We start from the raw sequence: 15,649 nt of genomic DNA, 5'->3' as shown, positions 1-15,649 counted from the left end.
CGAGACGCTTTTTTCTAGTAGACGTTCATGCATAATGTGCTTACCAGAATTTCATCCGGTGGCCCCTGAAGCTGGGCAGACGGCTTTCGAGAAGAAGCTGGAGAATTAGAAGCCACGAAGCCCATCATTGCAGCTTTGAGTGCGCTAGATCCTCTCTGGGACTCAGTGAGCTTCTCAGGTGGATGCTAGAAGGAGGGGCAAAAGCTGTTCTCAGAAAATAGACGTGAGATGGACAATGAAGGGCACAAATAATACGCGTAGACAGATCTTTGCAGTGCGTATTCAACTATAGCCGCTCGAGATAGACAGGCTCACGGCATAGGTGAAGAAGAACAAAGCATATCCGACGATGTTCGACGCAGAAAAGCAGAAACAAAGCAGAGAGACGGAGAGATAAAACAGCAAATTTGAAAACCTCTGGAACGGGCAGGCCTAGAGAGGCAGGAAAGGAAGGAAATACAGAAGGACTGGCAGGAACAATGATAATGAGAAGAATTGGGGCGCAAGGAGGGAAGGACGCCGTGAGGCGGGAAAGCGCGAAGTAGTGAAGGACTGTGGAGAGGAGGAGCGAGTGCTAAAGGTATACAATGCACCAGATGGGAAGGCGGGGCAAGTAGGAAAACGATGCGCGAGGAAGCGCGGGTTGCTGGAGAAAACAGAGAAGTGAGCCGCACCTCAGAGCTTCGTCCGCGCTGTGCAGTACGCGGCTCCTTTGCGTTTTGGAGCCGGAAATGGAACCGGAAGATAATTCAAGACGAGATCCGCCCAAAAGCTGAAAAGAAGACACAAATTTTCAACTGGAATACAAAATACAGGGAGAGATATCGCTGAGATAAAGAAGCAAAGATGTGTGAAGGAAATGTTCCTTCAGAGAAGAAAGTTTCATAGACACGTCTTCCAAAAGAGGACGTTTACGTGTTTTATTCTACACAAGACACGCAAAACAAAGGGTCAGCAGCGGAGCCTAGCGGGGTATGGCAAGGCAAGTCGCGGACATTAGGGCTTAATGTGAGCTCCAAGTGTGCAGCAGTACAGATGAAGCCTGGGTACGTCTCGATGTGTGGGCATTCAATGCAAGTTCACTCTATGAGGGCCTGCTGTTGAAAGAGGATCCCCATGGGTATAAACAGAAAATAATTAGAGTCATTGGAAGGTATCTTGCTATTCAGCCTGGAGAAGGGTCGTTAAAATAGAAACATCACAGAATTCTATAACAGATAAGACCCTGGAGATATCTGCCAGGAGTAGTCAAAGAAACCGGCTGCATAGACTCCTCCAACACCCTTCCAGGGAGAGCGGGTGCTGAAAACTACAAAGTCAGGTTGGCCAACCCCAGTGAGGGTGGGAACAAGGCGAGCTGCCTGTCGCAAGCCGTCTAGATCGGCGCCCCAGACCACGAGCTCCACGCGCTCATCATCCAGAGGTCTCAAAAATATTGCTCCCAAGCCAGGCTCAAAGTTATACTCAACATATCTTCGGCCATCGGGCCGCCTGAGTCTTAAACGCGTATCAAGAGCGGATATCGGAAAGGTATCAAGGTCGGATTGGTCTAATTGGCTGCCGAGAACAACGCTGATAAGATTCCCTGAGTTCGATGTCCTCCGGGAACGAGACCTTTCAGACACCGAGGTGACTAGTTCGCAGTCAGCCGCAAAATATTGGAGTAAATTGCGACTGATCTGAAGGGCCACATTGTCACTTTCTGATGTATGAGAACGGATAGCCAAATGGCCTTTGGTTCGGAGAATAGCGTCCATGGTTCCTATCTGGCGTCCATACCGCTCCGACAGGTTGCGCCAGCCGCCGTCGCGGGTCAGCTCCCATTGTCCAGAGGAATCTTGGATGTACCAAGTGATATTGTTCTCATTGCCTGACGGCACAAACGGAAGCTCAGTCCCGTCCACTAAGATTTTAGGCGGATGAAGACGTTGAAGCCCCTGAGGCACAATATGGAAACGGCGTACGTTACTCGTCTCTAAGCGCCAGAAGTCTTGTGACTGGTTGCGAGCTACATCCAAGCGGCCGTATCTATCTGGGGACCATAGCTGATCGACAAGGAGACCTCCTCTGGAACCCATATCTGGCGACGAGGGAATAATTGTCGAAAACCTTTCGGCAGATTCGTTACGGGATACTCTGGTGTGGCGGCGATAGAACTCCACCAAGGGGTCAGTTGTGAGGATGCCCTCAAAATAGTGGCCGGCTTCAGCAAGTTCGTGGTAATTGCTCATCCACCCGTCTTCCCAGGTAAGCTGGTGCATAAGTCGAGAGTGATACGCCGGGACATTATCATCCTTCGCGCCATGCTGCTGAAGAATCGGGATCCCCGCAAAATTTTCAGTGAGTAATTCATGTTTGAAGTTCCTTCGTGAGGACTCCAGAATTGCTGCCAAGGAGGCGTCTGCATTCCGCCACATACTGAACGGCACATAATCTATGAACATGGTTTCAGTTATTGAAGCTATAGTGTTCGGTAGAAGCGGGGCATACTCTCAATAGATATATACCCTGAAACGGGGGCAGCAGCTAGCACTTTATCAGGCTGGTGGGAAAGGAGATACCAGGAGCCTTGACCTGTGAATTCCAAGGTGTTAATTTTGCTAAATAGGTTCTGAACTGACATAGGTGCATACATACCTCCATTGGAATGTCCAACGACAACCCACTGATCAAGCATCACCCCGGGACCATCCCAACCCATAACCCTGATCCAGTTGGGAATAGCAGCAACGGCTGCCTGGACATCTGCAAAGCCCCACGTATCTAGTTTCCTAATTAGTTAGCGTAATAATTATACAAGGAAAGTAAGAAGTGAAAAAACATTAAGGCGGAACACGTACGCCAGTCATCACCACTCCAAGATGTCACCCCCGTGGGAAGTAAGATCCAAGCGCAAAGCCCATGCACACCATCAAGCATATGTCGACCAACATCACTGTCTGCTTCGACACCAGATCCATGAAGACCAAGGATCACCGGGAAGTCCTTTTTCTCCCCAGCATGGCAAGAACTAGTGACTGGCGGGCGCAAAATTGCATAGGATACGATGCCACTAGGGTGGAGGAATGTAAATTTCTGAGGTTCAGAAATCGGTAGATGTTCGAAATTGATGGTGACTGCAGTCACTCGCTGTCGGCGATCGGGGCCCGTTTCGTACCCAATCTCGAAGGTAATTTGAGCAGGGATCCGACCTGGAAACTTTATTTTGAAAGCCAGAGGGCGGGATTGGTGAGAAGCAACAGTAAACGGCCCGTTTAGTAGAGTCAAACTGGGATGGGTTTGCTGTAATCCGTGTGAGCCTTGGCCCTGGACGCAAAAAGAGACAAAGTAAACTTACGTTTTCACCAACGGGCCTGATCCAGGTAATTTCAGCCGCCTCTTTCATCCCATTTTGTATATTCACGGCTGCATATGGACTTGCGAGCTTGCCATCGACCACATCCGAGACTAATATATTTGCTGGATCAACATTCACTTGCTCTGGGATTGGCTTGAATTCAACGGCAGCAATTATTTGCGGATCATCACTTCCACCCAGCGCCCGAATATCGTAGAATAATCGAAGCTCAATGGTATGAACTCCAGGGTCAAGATCCAGGATCAGCGGCGCCCGGCGAAATGCATAAAAATCGCCTCCAAAGTAGAGATCCCCATCAATTCGCAATTCGAGGATGCCATCAGAGTAAACCGCCAAGGCAACCGGAGCATTTCCAAGGACAGTGACATTTCCTCTAGCCCAAGCTTGATACTGCAAGGCCGACCAGCCATAAACTGACCGAAGAAATGACCAGTTGATATCGCTAAATCCGAACCGGAGGACCGCTCTCGCAGACCCATCGGCAGCAGCGGGTTCACTTGCGAGTACTGTAGTCCAACGGCAGACTCCACCTTCCCCAAGGGCACTTGGAAATACTGCATCCGGATCATATTTCATTGCCCGGAATCCGCCATGTGCCTCAAGAGGATCTGCGCCCCACACTGCCTCTGAACAGATGGTAGTAGATCAGGATCACTTGTTTATTTTCTGCCTGGATCGCCTATACACAAGATGCTGCACTAACCTCGTGTGCCAATTCCGAAAGGACCCAGAACATGCCACGACTGTGAAACTGAAACGTTTGCCATTTGCCATTGGTCGCGCTGAACAGACAAAGCCTGTGTTGCCAGCTGGACGGGAGGCTGTAGGCAATATGACAGGCTTACCAGCAGGAGGATTGATAGCAGAGAAACTCCAATCATCTTTCGCAAGATTGATGGAAAGGAACGCTTAACATGTGCGCGGCCAGCTCTGATGATGGTTACGTCTAGGGACTGATTGCCGAGGAGGAAGAAGACAATTGCAGTTCGACGTCGTCCGCATTTCAGGCCCCTTGAAATCACTGCCGGCCAAATTACATGCTGCAACGGTTCTCTGAGGTACCTTGGAACTCCTTGGAAGGATCAACTGTTTTCGGCAGTGTTCGGATGAAAGAGATGGTCATGCCACCTGAGGCTGTTGGTTAATTAGCGTTAATGAATCGCAAGGTCGCATTGAGCCACTGACTTGTGCCAGGGCTATGTCCCGAGATGGGGTCAAGAGCTGAGCACAACACCCTGTCACGACTCATGACTTCAAGCCTCCAAATGACTCCGCAACCAACCCCACCAGGAAAGTATCCATGCAACTCGATGGCATTGTGGTTGTATCAGCTCCGCACGCTTTGCTTATTCCGCAAATGATAGCTCTGGATAACATAATCCTACGATGTGGAACCACATCAGACTCGCTATAGTATGGAGTACAAGGAACAAAGTCAAAAGTACTACGTAGATACCACCCAAATAGATTGATGATCGTACGGATAACTGCTGCCTAATTGTGTCTGTATACCTTTTTGATTGTCTATAACATGACGCCCGTAATGCCACGCTTGCTAAGTGATATTCAATGGAGAGAAAAATGCAAAGGACCACAATCCAAACTACCCTCCAAGGATGATTATCCTGTATCCATTTCATCCACCCCCGCAAGGTTGTCGGGAGCGTTCGCATGTCCAGCTTTGGATGAATTCGGTCGGGTGTTTCCGCTCTGGCATCCGGGGCAATTATGAACAATTTCATGTGCAAAAACATCACAATCAATGCAAAAGTGATTATGACACACGGTACATTCGTATCTGCTGCTCACCGACATCCCCTTTACCGTGCCACCGCGCGTCTCCCATTGAGCACGCACTGGAACCGGCGGGAAGGGATTACCGCATGCAAAGCAATTCGAACTGATCGATGCTTTATTCCAAGGAACTTCGACCCAATTGATTAGGGGGAACAGATGATGATATGACCGAGCCAAATGTGTAGAGAGAATCAACGTCAGTCCACACGCCGGACACTCTGCAGGTAACGTGCAGATTTTGCTTCCACATCTGGAGCAAAGATAACCTCCCCTAGATGGCTTTGAATGGCATGCGCATAGGGACTGAGAAGATTCCACTGTGCGAGAGGGGAATCCCATCATCAAGAGAGAATTTACGGCTTGCTTTTGTGAGCGGGTGACGGGTGGAGTTGTGATTTCCATCATGAGCTCGCGGAAGTGTTGCTCATTGAGTGCTACACCATAGCCGCTGTCGTCGCCGGCATTGGTCTTCGAGCAGATCTCCCGGCATATAGCTACTTCAGCAGCAAGACCAACAACTCCCACGCGGATTTTGTCCGTGACAAGGGAGGTAATTGTTTTGTGAATATCGCCTGGGTCCGATGAGAGGAGGGCGCCGAATATTATGAGAACTTCGCGGGTTCCATGGCTTGGTGTATGGCTGGGACGATTAGCTGATACCCGGGGTACGCCCTATCAGCCGGCGGGGGTAATACTTACAACAGTGCTCCGCGAGCCATTTCGAGGGCATTTTGTAAACTTGGGAGACCAGTTGGGTCTCTCGTTCTTAGGGCTTGTATTGCTAGGATATGCTCTGAAGGGTTACCGCTCATATCGCTTATTCTGACTGCCAAACCGTCCCGCATCCCAATTATTCCGAGCTGTGAAATTGGGTTTTGTTCGAAATATTCAAGGACAAACTCTTGGGCGTAGCGAAGGGTAAGGAGGTAGCGTGTAGGCCGGACATCCTTTTCTGACATAGCGATTGATAAATCTAGAACTAAGATCAGATGTCGTATGATTCCACGCTGAAGGGGAGTTGTGTCTCTAAGTAGTCTGTCGGGATGATTCTTGTCAGCACAGCTTGAAGCAGGGACTCACTCTCCGCCTACCTTTTCCTCTTCCCCGCCTCCAATAGACCTTCGACTGTTGAGCTGATCGTGCCATCTGCGCCTTCTACTAGACTTTCCCACGTCCTTGACACCTCGAACTCGTGGCCGTCTCGCTGCTTTTTCCGCTTGCCGCGCGAACGCCTGGTCCTTCCGCGGCTCACATTGCGAGAGTCCAGCTCGTCATCCTCGTCATCGTCACCGAGATCGTCATCGCGCTCGTCGGAATCAAATTCTGCGATGTATTCTTCATCCGAATCGGCCATAGCTGCCTGAGACGCGTGGTCAGTTGCTGGTTGCCATTCCGAGTTCCGCAGAGGTGTTTTGTTATTAGTCAAAGCTCCGGGATTTCCAGCGAGAACAGCGAGCTCTCACTGGCTGGTTTTTCTCGACCCATGCTCCAACATGCCGACTGACCCTGAAGTTGCAGCTAGTCTCCCCGTTCACTTGGTCAAGTCAAGCATTCTCGGCGATCCATCGCAGAAGTAGTTTAGCTAGTGGCTCCGGAGTGAAGTAATTTTTCTCTCAATTTCTGGGCTCCGATTTTCAAATTGCCTGCAGGAATTGAGGTAAAGCGTAGTTTTCAACAGTTGCCGTTACATTCCAGCTCCACTCCGGATCGGATCTTCAGATCAAGCTCTACATCCGACCAGTATTCTCCCTATCAGGGACTGTCTGTGTACCTCGATGTTCCGGTTGGGGAATGGATCGTTAAGACGCAGTGGACTTTTGCAGCGAGGCCTTAGAAAGGCTATTCACGGGGGTTTGAAACGTCATGGATTGGAGTCTGCCACCGGACCACTGGTGCCCCTCCTACCCCTCCGCTCGCTGCGCTGCATTTCTACACCGGCTTCTTCCCCTCTTCCTCCTCCATCATCCCATTCTCCCTCTTCTTCCATCCTCTCTCCCAACCGATTGACCTGTTTGAGTTCCATTCAACCAGGTTTGAGCCCATATCAGAAGAGACACTGTTCAACGGCATTCCGCACAATGGGTAGAGACGACAGGGAGATTCTGCCGGATGTGTAAGCTATTCTCTTCGTCCCTCATATTGCTCCATTTGGAATTTGGATGCTGGGCTTTTGCTAATCCTTAAACAGGGCAAAGCCATCTCATTATACGATTTCCCTATATAATCTCCAGCTTGGTGGCTCCTGGGGTTACAACGGAACCGTAAAAATCGACACCAGAATCACTCGACCTACCTCGGAAATCGTGCTGAATGTCAAGGCAATTGAGGTGCAAACCGCCAAAATCACTTCCAAAGATGGTATGCTCCTTGCTGGATCGAGATGAGTCCGCTTCCTGGAACGAAGTTCTCACGTATTCTGGTTGAGTACAGGATCGACATCGGTCAATAGCTCCGACATCTCCTATGACAGGACTTCAGAGCGTGTCACTACCAAGTTTGCCGAAGAAATCAAAGAGGGCGACTTCGTCTTGGAGCTTGCGTTTACCGGAACGATGAACAACCATATGGCCGGTTTTGCTAGGGCGAGATACCAATCGTCTGAAACACCAGCACCGGGAACTCCTAAGGAAGGAGACGATTACTTCATGCTTAGCACCCAATTCGAGGCCTGTGATGCCAGACAAGCATTCCCTTGTTTTGATGAACCAAATCTGAAGGCAACGTTTGACTTCGAAATTGAAGTTCCCAAAGACTTGGTTGCAATCAGCAATATGCCCATCAAGAGTACTCGCGAAGGAAGCAATCCGGGTCTAAAATTCGTTTCTTTCGACAGAACCCCCATTATGAGCACATATGTAGGCAATTTCCCCTTCCCATTGGCATTCTTAAAACCTACACGCCTACATATACTTTTACTGGGAGGTCGGCATCTCACTGCTATCTGTAGCTTCTCGCATGGGCGGTCGGTGATTTCGAATACGTTGAAGCCCACACCAAGCGCAAATACAACGGCTCTCCGATCCCAGTCCGTGTTTACACCACCAGAGGCCTTAAGGAGCAAGCCCGCTTTGCCCTTGAATGTGCGCATAAGACTGTGGATTACTTCTCTGAAGTTTTCGAGATCGACTACCCTCTGCCTAAGTCCGATTTGCTTGCTGTCCATGAATTTGTAAGTCCCCAATTTACTAAAGAGAGCCAAGGGTATTTCCTTATTTGGCACTAACACCTTGCCTGCTATAGGCTATGGGCGCCATGGAAAACTGGGGACTTGTGACGTACCGTACAACTGCAGTGCTCTTTGAAGAAGGCAAATCAGACGACAGGTTCAAGACTCGTGTTGCATACGTTATTGCACACGGTAAGAGTGCCATATTTTCCTAGCAACTCTGTTTTGGTATCGCTAATCAATAATTTCAGAATTGGCTCATCAGTGGTTTGGAAATCTTGTCACGATGGACTGGTGGAGTGAACTTTGGCTCAACGAGGGTTTCGCGACTTGGGTCGGCTGGCTTGCTGTGGATCACTTCTATCCTGGTCAGTATCTCATTGAGACAGGCTCTTAGGGAGTTCAGTGCTGACACCGTGTTTTAGAATGGGATGTCTGGTCTCGTTTTGTCGTAAGAAATGCCAGAGGTACCAAACTATTGACTTCTTGCAGTTAACAAATTCACAGGCTGAAGCAGTGCAACAAGCTTTCCTCCTTGACTCGCTGCGGGCATCTCATGCAATTGAGGTACCCGTAAGGAACGCACTTGAAGTGGATCAGATTTTTGACCATATTAGCTACATGAAAGGAAGCTCTGTCATTCGTATGCTCAGTAGCCACCTTGGCCAAGAAACCTTCTTGCGCGGTATTGCCAAATATCTCAAAGCGCATGCATATGGTATGTAAAACTGCATCCCTTTTCTTGGATGTATGGATTACTTATAACCAAATAGGCAACGCCACAACAAATGACTTGTGGTCTGCTTTGAGTGAGGCTTCTGGAAAAGATGTGACTGGTTTCATGGTTAGATTTCCCAATTAATATCGTTAAAATTAGGGAAACGGAGGGGCTAATGGCAGTGTAGGATCCATGGATTAGAAAGATCGGATTCCCATTGGTGACTGTGGCTGAAGAGCCCAATCAAATTACTGTCGCGCAAAAGAGGTACCTCGCTTCCGGTGATGTAAAACCGGAGGAGGACGAGACCTTATGGTGGATCCCCCTTGGAATCAAGTCCGGACAGGAGGCTAAAGCCGTAGGTGAGCGTAATTTAACATCAAAATCTGATGTAGTTCAAAACATCAGCCAAGATTTCTACAAGCTCAACAAGGACCAATGCGGGTTTTATCGAACAAACTATCCCCCGGAGCGCTTGGCTAAACTCGGGAAGTCTCTCAATCTGCTGAGTACCGAAGACAAGATTGGTCTGATTGGCGATGCTTCTGCTTTGGCTGTCTCTGGCGAAGGAACCACAGCTGCCACCTTGGCTCTTCTCGAAAATTTCCAGGATGAACAAAACTATCTGTAAGCATACCCATTTACTCACCTCTCGCTTTCAGATTCAAGAAAAGGGCTATGAAAGCGGAGAAGATTCGCTAACGAACGCCATAGGGTCTGGATGCAGCTTATCACATCCTTGAGCCACATCAGATCAGTTTTTGCAGCCAACGAAGAAATTGCAACTGGCTTGAAGAACTTTGCGCGTAAACTTGTGACACCGGCTGTTGAAAAGCTCGGCTGGGAATTCCAGCCGAATGAGGATTACCTTACAGGCCAGCTTCGTCAGCTGCTAATCTCCTCAGCCGGCCATGCTGGCCACGAAGGGTGTGTTCATACATATAATCGCATGTGCGTCGCTGTTAAGTCACTAACCCTATGAGATAGGACCATCACTGAGGCTAAACGACGATTCAATCTTTGGGCAACAGGCGAGGACAAGAGTGTAATTCACGCCAACCTGCGCAGTGCAATCTTCACGATCAACGTTTCCGAGGGAGGCCAAAAGGAATATGATACGGTTAAAGAGGAGTTCGGCAGAACAAGCTCCATTGATGGCAAGGAGATCTGCGTCGGATCGCTTGCACGAACTAAGAATCCCGACATTCTCAAAGATTATTTCGAATTCCTATTCTCTGGCAAAGTTGCAACTCAGGATATCCATACTGGAGGAGCAGGCTTAGCAGCAAATTCCAAGGCAAGAGATGCATTCTGGGTTTGGCTCAAGGCAAACTGGGCTCGCGTCGAGAAGAAACTGGGATCCAACAAAGTTGTCTACGAGCGATTCATCAGGATGAGTTTGTCGAAATTCGCCGACCACGCCACCGAGCGAGACATTGCCAAATTCTTCGAGGACAAAGATAAGGGTGGGATCGATCGTGGCTTGCTTGTTGTCGGTGACACCATCCGGACAAATGCCAACTATCGGGAGAGAGATGAGAAGGGAGTGCTGGAATGGTTGAAGGCTCATAACTATGTCTAGATGCCTCTTCCAAAACAAGAGACAAGTGTGATCTTTGTAGGTGTAGTAGTTATGTAACTAGTGTGCCACTATTTTAAATCCATGACATGCTGATTTTAGCATGTATACGCCTATCCCATGTGGCCTGTCTAATGGAGTGCATTCCAGTGGTATCAGAGCACAGGGCACATTTGATTTCTGGCTGATGAGATGAGAATCAAATGGCAAGCCTCATGTGAAACATCACCTTGCCAAACATGGGTTCCCAGGAAGCACGCTAATCCCTGTTCAGGATTAGCGTGACCCAGCCTGTTGAACTCAAGAAGGGCTGACAACCTCAAAGTGTGTCCGGATTATGCTACCTACAACAGAATCAACTGCAATACTCCATAGCACGCTCTTTCTTCTGCACCTTGACATCTTCTCACCCTGGTTGATATTTTCTACTGCGAAGCTCTAGTATACACTGTGCTTTGATCGTTCATAACTTCCTTTGCGGTCACCTTTGAAATACACCCTTCATTATGAACCCTGAGTGGTAGGTCATCCTTCCTCCAGACTAGGACGCAGCAGCCTGTTGCTATCACATTAGCTTTGCAACGCTCCTCTCTCTTAGAGACTCATATAGCTAACGAATAGGCACTTGAATAGAGTTGGCCAAGTTTCCTCCTCCCTGCCGTCGTTCAGCTTCTTGATGACGAAGCCCTTGCATTACGCATACTAATCGAACCTTCTCAGATACGATTATCTCTTCAAGCTCCTGCTCATCGGAGATTCCGGTGTTGGGAAATCGTGCTTGTTGCTTCGATTTGCTGATGATACATACACGGAAAGCTATATCTCTACTATCGGAGTCGACTTCGTGAGTTTACCCTACCGTCTCCCAACTAGTGGGTGCCGCCAAGCATACGCAACGCATGTGCTGACATTCCTGATCACAGAAAATCCGAACAATCGAACTCGATGGCAAAACAGTGAAGCTGCAGATCGTATGTACCGCTTTCTGTGACCCATTCCGAACCACCCCCATGCTAAACTCATATTTTGTAGTGGGACACGGCTGGTCAAGAACGATTTAGAACCATTACATCTTCCTATTATAGAGGCGCTCACGGTATCTGCGTCGTTTATGATGTTACGGATATGGATTCTTTCAATAACGTGAAGCAGTGGCTTCAGGAAATTGATCGTTACGCGACTGAAGGAGTCAACAAGCTTCTTGTTGGTAACAAGAGCGATATGGAAGACAAGAAAGCCGTCGAATACACAGTTGCAAAAGTACATTTCGATTTTATATAGCTCTGCAAGTTTGAGTCGGACCATAGCTAACATTACTTGTCTTTAGGAATTCGCTGACAGCCTTGGTATCCCGTTCCTCGAAACTTCCGCCAAAAATGCCTCCAACGTCGAACAGGCCTTTTTGACCATGGCTCGACAGATCAAGGAACGCATGGGAACTGCTACAGTGAACAACAAGCCCACTGTCCAAGTTGGTCAGGGCCAAGGGGTTCAATCAGGGTCTGCTGGCGGATGCTGCTAAATTAATCAGATGAATACTTCCGAAATGCCTCTCAATGTGTGCCATGGTCTTCCTCTGGTGTGAATTGGTTTCATGAAGGCTGGTGTCAACAGTGGGTCGTTTGTTAAATGGGTTGTCAATTTGGGCTTGTTTTTCATATCTGTTTGCGCCCATGACAGCTTCATGAAAAACTAATGTCACGCCCCAACAGTTATGTTACGTATCCCTACATTTTTTCTATGTCAAGATTATTCCTCTTGTCTTCCCCTCGATCTTGTTTTTAGAATGGGTCTGTCCTTGTTTTCCCTTTCATATGTTTTGATGTCAGTGTAACTTGTTTCCTTACCATCATCAACCTGTTTCCTAATACAATCACATTGCCTGGTCTCCTTATTCCAGAAAACTTCGATGGGCCGTGGCTGTTATTAACTGGCTATGCGCAGCCTTTTGTCTTCCGCAGCCTCCTCTTTCGCTCATTAATATGGCATGGTATTTGTTAGGCCAGCAGTGTGGTTTATGCTTGCAGAACATGCTTCAAATCAACTTTAAGACACATATGCATTTCTGAATTAATGGTAATATATTATCGGAGACTTCGTGGCTTTGTATTTCGTCTAGGCACTCTACTCCACATCTAAGTCGAGGCAATAGTAAGACGGTTTTATCGTCCCAGTTAGCGGCCAACCCACGCGGTCATGGTGGCTATCGCCCAAAATTTTTGTGCTAGGGCTCTATCCCTAAGGTACCCAGTGCAAGACTAGTGTGAGTATCGCCTACGGCCCTCATAGCAATTGGTAGAAAGAGGTTGTCTCTTTCTCACGGCTTCTCTTGATAACAAGCAAATGCATCGTATGTGGCAGACAAAGACCGTGTACGGATATCAGCGACCAGCCGTATTTGCAAAATCCATCAGAGAGACTCGCAAAGGATCTCTCACCGACGAGGTTAGCATTCAATTACAAAGTTATATCCTGCCTTGGCACCAGACGCCCTGCTTACGCCGTACCTTGACGGGCGTTTCTTGGACACATGCTTGCTCTGCCCAGGATGAAGGCGGGGCGATGCTCCGGAGTGTGAGCGGGAAAGGCAGCTGGTGGGTCTGCCTCGGAATCCGTGGCTTGTGGCTTCATCATCTTGTGCTACTTTTTAACCAACTACGAAGCACCTCTATTGCCATATATATATATATAGGGATGACTCCAAGTACTGCGGTCTTGCTGATTACCCCCGGCTCAATAATGAGAGCCGAGAGTGCAAATGATCCAAACGCGAATCACGGGGCGCGGGAGTCGAGCATGGAACACTACCTCATTCATATGCAATAATCTAGCCCATCACTAGAAAAGAAAAAAAATGAAAAAATGAAAATTCATGAAAATTCAGAATAAAAACTCGAGTCTTCCGGCCGCGCATGTCATGCTTGCGGGAGGGAGAAGGGACCCCGTCATTGCCAGCCAGCCAGCCAATGGACGATGTCATCAGATAAAGCCGAGGCATCGTGCGGCAACGGGTTCATATGAAGCCAGTCCCAAACTCCCCAGACCCATTGACCCGCTGCCGATGTGTTCTCGTGTGCCCAAGCAGTAGTCAGGAATTGGTCTCGCGCCAAAAGGGAAATTTAAAGGAGACGATCGGCCTGAGCTTGTAGGAAAGGAATTTTTCTTTTTCTTTTTTTTTTTTCTCTCTTCTCTTCGCTCCGAAATATCGAGTTGAATCACAGTCCAACGCTCCCTCATCAACTGTATCCGCTCCTTTGGTACCTCACGAAATAGTCAAACGTCCGAGCCTGTTTTATACAGCTCTTCTATTCATACGCTCACCATCGAATAATTATATCTCACAGCTAGCGCCAGAAAACCGGATTTACCGATAAGCATCTTGTGCAACGTCGACATGTCTCAATCAAGCAGTTCAGCAGCTCAGAAGCCGAAAGTGGCCGCGATTGCCGCGCAGCAGAGTGACAATATTGCGCATGCTTTGGCCGGTGCAGGAGGTGGAATCTTGTCTATGATCCTAACGTGCGCCTCCCTTGATTATCAGATTTGACCCCCATACTAGCCCACCGCCATTTAATGTCCTAGCTAACCGTGATGGGGATGTCGTTCGTTACGTATAGCTACCCCTTAATAACCCTTTCCACTCGAGCGCAGGTTGAGTCCAAGCGCGCGCAATCCTCTAGCATCGACGCAGTGCGCCACATCATCAAGCGTGAGGGTATTAAAGGCTTATACGCCGGACTCGAATCCGCCCTTTTCGGTATCAGTGTCACCAATTTTGTGTATTATTACTGGTACGAATGGACCCGCGCAGCTTTTGAGAGAGCGGCGAAGAAGGCGGGACGGGCATCGAAGAAACTTACTACTGCGGAATCGATGATTGCTGGTGCTATCGCAGGCAGCGCAACCGTGCTGATCACGAACCCCATCTGGGTTGTGAATACCCGGATGACTGCTCGCAACTCTGAGGCCGAGGAGGCTCTTCCCGGAGCACCCGCGAAGAAGCCTAAGACGACGCTGAGCACCTTGATGGACCTCCTCAGGGAGGAGGGACCCAAGGCTCTTTTCTCTGGCGTTTTGCCGGCTCTCATCCTCGTCATCAACCCTATCCTGCAATACACATTCTTCGAACAGTTGAAAAACACGGTGGAGAGGAGGAGAAAGGTTACTGCCACAGATGCGTTCTATCTCGGTGCACTGGGAAAGCTGCTTGCTACCACCATTACTTATCCGTACATCACGGTGAAGAGCAGAATGCATGTTGCTAGTAAGGATGGTCCAAAGGAGAGCTTGAATGGAAGTCTGAAGAGAATTATTAAGGAAGAGGGGTGGGGTGGCCTGTATAAGGGTAAGTTTATACTGTTTTGCATAACTATTAATGTCCCGGAGATGTACTAATATGGATTTTTCCTTTTCTGGATAGGTATTGGCCCGAAGGTCAGCCAGAGTGTTCTCACTGCTGCCTTCCTCTTTGCATTCAAGGATGTCCTTTACGACACCATGGTTGCTGCTCGGAGGCGAGCAATCCGCAAGTAACCAGTACAGATGGACTATTCTGTATACTTAACCCTGTAACTCGACCAGGGCTATCGGTCACAGCTGACAAAGTCAAAAGCTCACACAAGGAGTTTACCGTCCATATTTGGAAAAATATCCCAGAATGTACAGTTGTTCGAAGATGTGGCTTGTTTAATTGGGCAATTGCGGTGGTCATTCTTAAGGACGTCTTTTTAATTATCACAACTTCACAAGGAGTTCATGCAGAGAGAGGAGAGGGCAGTGATTATTGGTCCTTATAAAAATTTTTTTGTATATATCATATTCATCATTTTGTCCCCATTATTTTGTCGTTAACCATGCAACTGTCTCCATTTTGGTGCCCGAAGCTAATGCAGCGACAATATGGAGTTCAGAGCTATTTCTGGGCTCAATGAAAAATTACTGGCGGAGACGGAATATCTGTTAATGCGTTCCGGTAGGCGCCTGATACCGTCAGGCTCCAGGCCAGCCTGACGGGTTTCACAATGCGATCCT

The 15,649-nt window shown here is 48.5% G+C and overlaps 5 protein-coding genes across 5 annotated transcripts; 3 read left to right on the top strand and 2 right to left on the bottom strand.

Moving 5' to 3' along the window:
- Window positions 1-333: 333 nt before the first annotated feature.
- CIMG_06322 (uncharacterized protein) lies at window positions 334-4,445 on the bottom strand. The gene is made up of 6 exons (XM_001242425.2): window positions 4,062-4,445; window positions 3,338-3,984; window positions 2,841-3,282; window positions 2,638-2,763; window positions 2,491-2,574; window positions 334-2,434 (listed from the first exon to the last, which is right to left on the bottom strand). The coding sequence occupies exons 1-6, from the start codon at window positions 4,237-4,239 to the stop codon at window positions 1,209-1,211; spliced, it is 2,703 nt and encodes a 900-aa protein (XP_001242426.2). The 5' UTR covers window positions 4,240-4,445; the 3' UTR covers window positions 334-1,208.
- A 348-nt stretch (window positions 4,446-4,793) lies between these two features.
- CIMG_06321 (transcription factor ssl1) lies at window positions 4,794-6,577 on the bottom strand. Its single transcript, XM_001242424.2, has 3 exons — window positions 6,247-6,577; window positions 5,855-6,190; window positions 4,794-5,795 (listed from the first exon to the last, which is right to left on the bottom strand). Exons 1-3 carry the CDS (start codon window positions 6,507-6,509, stop codon window positions 4,979-4,981), a joined length of 1,416 nt encoding a protein of 471 aa, XP_001242425.2. The 5' UTR covers window positions 6,510-6,577; the 3' UTR covers window positions 4,794-4,978.
- Window positions 6,578-6,803: 226 nt separating this feature from the next.
- Window positions 6,804-10,877, top strand: CIMG_06320 (aminopeptidase 2). The gene is made up of 12 exons (XM_001242423.2): window positions 6,804-7,268; window positions 7,344-7,513; window positions 7,586-8,010; window positions 8,103-8,324; window positions 8,396-8,513; window positions 8,573-8,689; window positions 8,747-8,772; window positions 8,829-9,039; window positions 9,095-9,165; window positions 9,227-9,666; window positions 9,754-9,966; window positions 10,027-10,877. The coding sequence occupies exons 1-12, from the start codon at window positions 6,931-6,933 to the stop codon at window positions 10,619-10,621; spliced, it is 2,946 nt and encodes a 981-aa protein (XP_001242424.1). The 5' UTR covers window positions 6,804-6,930; the 3' UTR covers window positions 10,622-10,877.
- Window positions 10,878-10,969: 92 nt separating this feature from the next.
- CIMG_06319 (GTP-binding protein ypt1) lies at window positions 10,970-12,712 on the top strand. Its single transcript, XM_001242422.2, has 5 exons — window positions 10,970-11,135; window positions 11,339-11,462; window positions 11,542-11,589; window positions 11,651-11,878; window positions 11,946-12,712. Exons 1-5 carry the CDS (start codon window positions 11,125-11,127, stop codon window positions 12,138-12,140), a joined length of 606 nt encoding a protein of 201 aa, XP_001242423.1. The 5' UTR covers window positions 10,970-11,124; the 3' UTR covers window positions 12,141-12,712.
- A 993-nt stretch (window positions 12,713-13,705) lies between these two features.
- Window positions 13,706-15,527, top strand: CIMG_06318 (peroxisomal membrane protein Pmp47). The gene is made up of 3 exons (XM_001242421.2): window positions 13,706-14,137; window positions 14,236-14,963; window positions 15,039-15,527. Exons 1-3 carry the CDS (start codon window positions 14,013-14,015, stop codon window positions 15,149-15,151), a joined length of 966 nt encoding a protein of 321 aa, XP_001242422.1. The 5' UTR covers window positions 13,706-14,012; the 3' UTR covers window positions 15,152-15,527.
- The last annotated feature ends 122 nt before the right edge of the window (window positions 15,528-15,649 follow it).

Source organism: Coccidioides immitis (assembly GCF_000149335.2).
Source record: "Coccidioides immitis RS genomic scaffold supercont3.2, whole genome shotgun sequence".
Lineage (NCBI taxonomy): Eukaryota > Fungi > Ascomycota > Eurotiomycetes > Onygenales > Onygenaceae > Coccidioides > Coccidioides immitis.
Note: the sequence above shows the minus strand (reverse complement) of the source record. Positions and strands in the feature narration are given on the sequence as shown.

Coding starts and splice junctions, on each gene's coding strand:
- CIMG_06322 (XM_001242425.2), bottom strand. CDS start 4,239: ATGATTGGAGTTTCTCTGCTATCAATCCTCCTGCTGGTAAGCCTGTCA. Junction 2,575..2,637: donor CGTTGGACATTCCAATGGAG/GTATGTATGCAC, acceptor TGGAATTCACAG/GTCAAGGCTCCTGGTATCTC. Junction 2,435..2,490: donor AGGGTATATATCTATTGAGA/GTATGCCCCGCT, acceptor CCATGTTCATAG/ATTATGTGCCGTTCAGTATG.
- CIMG_06321 (XM_001242424.2), bottom strand. CDS start 6,509: ATGGCCGATTCGGATGAAGAATACATCGCAGAATTTGATTCCGACGAG. Junction 6,191..6,246: donor GAGGCGGGGAAGAGGAAAAG/GTAGGCGGAGAG, acceptor TCATCCCGACAG/ACTACTTAGAGACACAACTC. Junction 5,796..5,854: donor ATGGCTCGCGGAGCACTGTT/GTAAGTATTACC, acceptor TAATCGTCCCAG/CCATACACCAAGCCATGGAA.
- CIMG_06320 (XM_001242423.2), top strand. CDS start 6,931: ATGTTCCGGTTGGGGAATGGATCGTTAAGACGCAGTGGACTTTTGCAG. Junction 7,269..7,343: donor AGGGAGATTCTGCCGGATGT/GTAAGCTATTCT, acceptor ATCCTTAAACAG/GGCAAAGCCATCTCATTATA. Junction 7,514..7,585: donor CAAAATCACTTCCAAAGATG/GTATGCTCCTTG, acceptor GGTTGAGTACAG/GATCGACATCGGTCAATAGC.
- CIMG_06319 (XM_001242422.2), top strand. Junction 11,463..11,541: donor CTACTATCGGAGTCGACTTC/GTGAGTTTACCC, acceptor TCCTGATCACAG/AAAATCCGAACAATCGAACT. Junction 11,879..11,945: donor TCGAATACACAGTTGCAAAA/GTACATTTCGAT, acceptor ACTTGTCTTTAG/GAATTCGCTGACAGCCTTGG.
- CIMG_06318 (XM_001242421.2), top strand. CDS start 14,013: ATGTCTCAATCAAGCAGTTCAGCAGCTCAGAAGCCGAAAGTGGCCGCG. Junction 14,138..14,235: donor ATCTTGTCTATGATCCTAAC/GTGCGCCTCCCT, acceptor CGTTACGTATAG/CTACCCCTTAATAACCCTTT. Junction 14,964..15,038: donor GTGGGGTGGCCTGTATAAGG/GTAAGTTTATAC, acceptor TTTTCTGGATAG/GTATTGGCCCGAAGGTCAGC.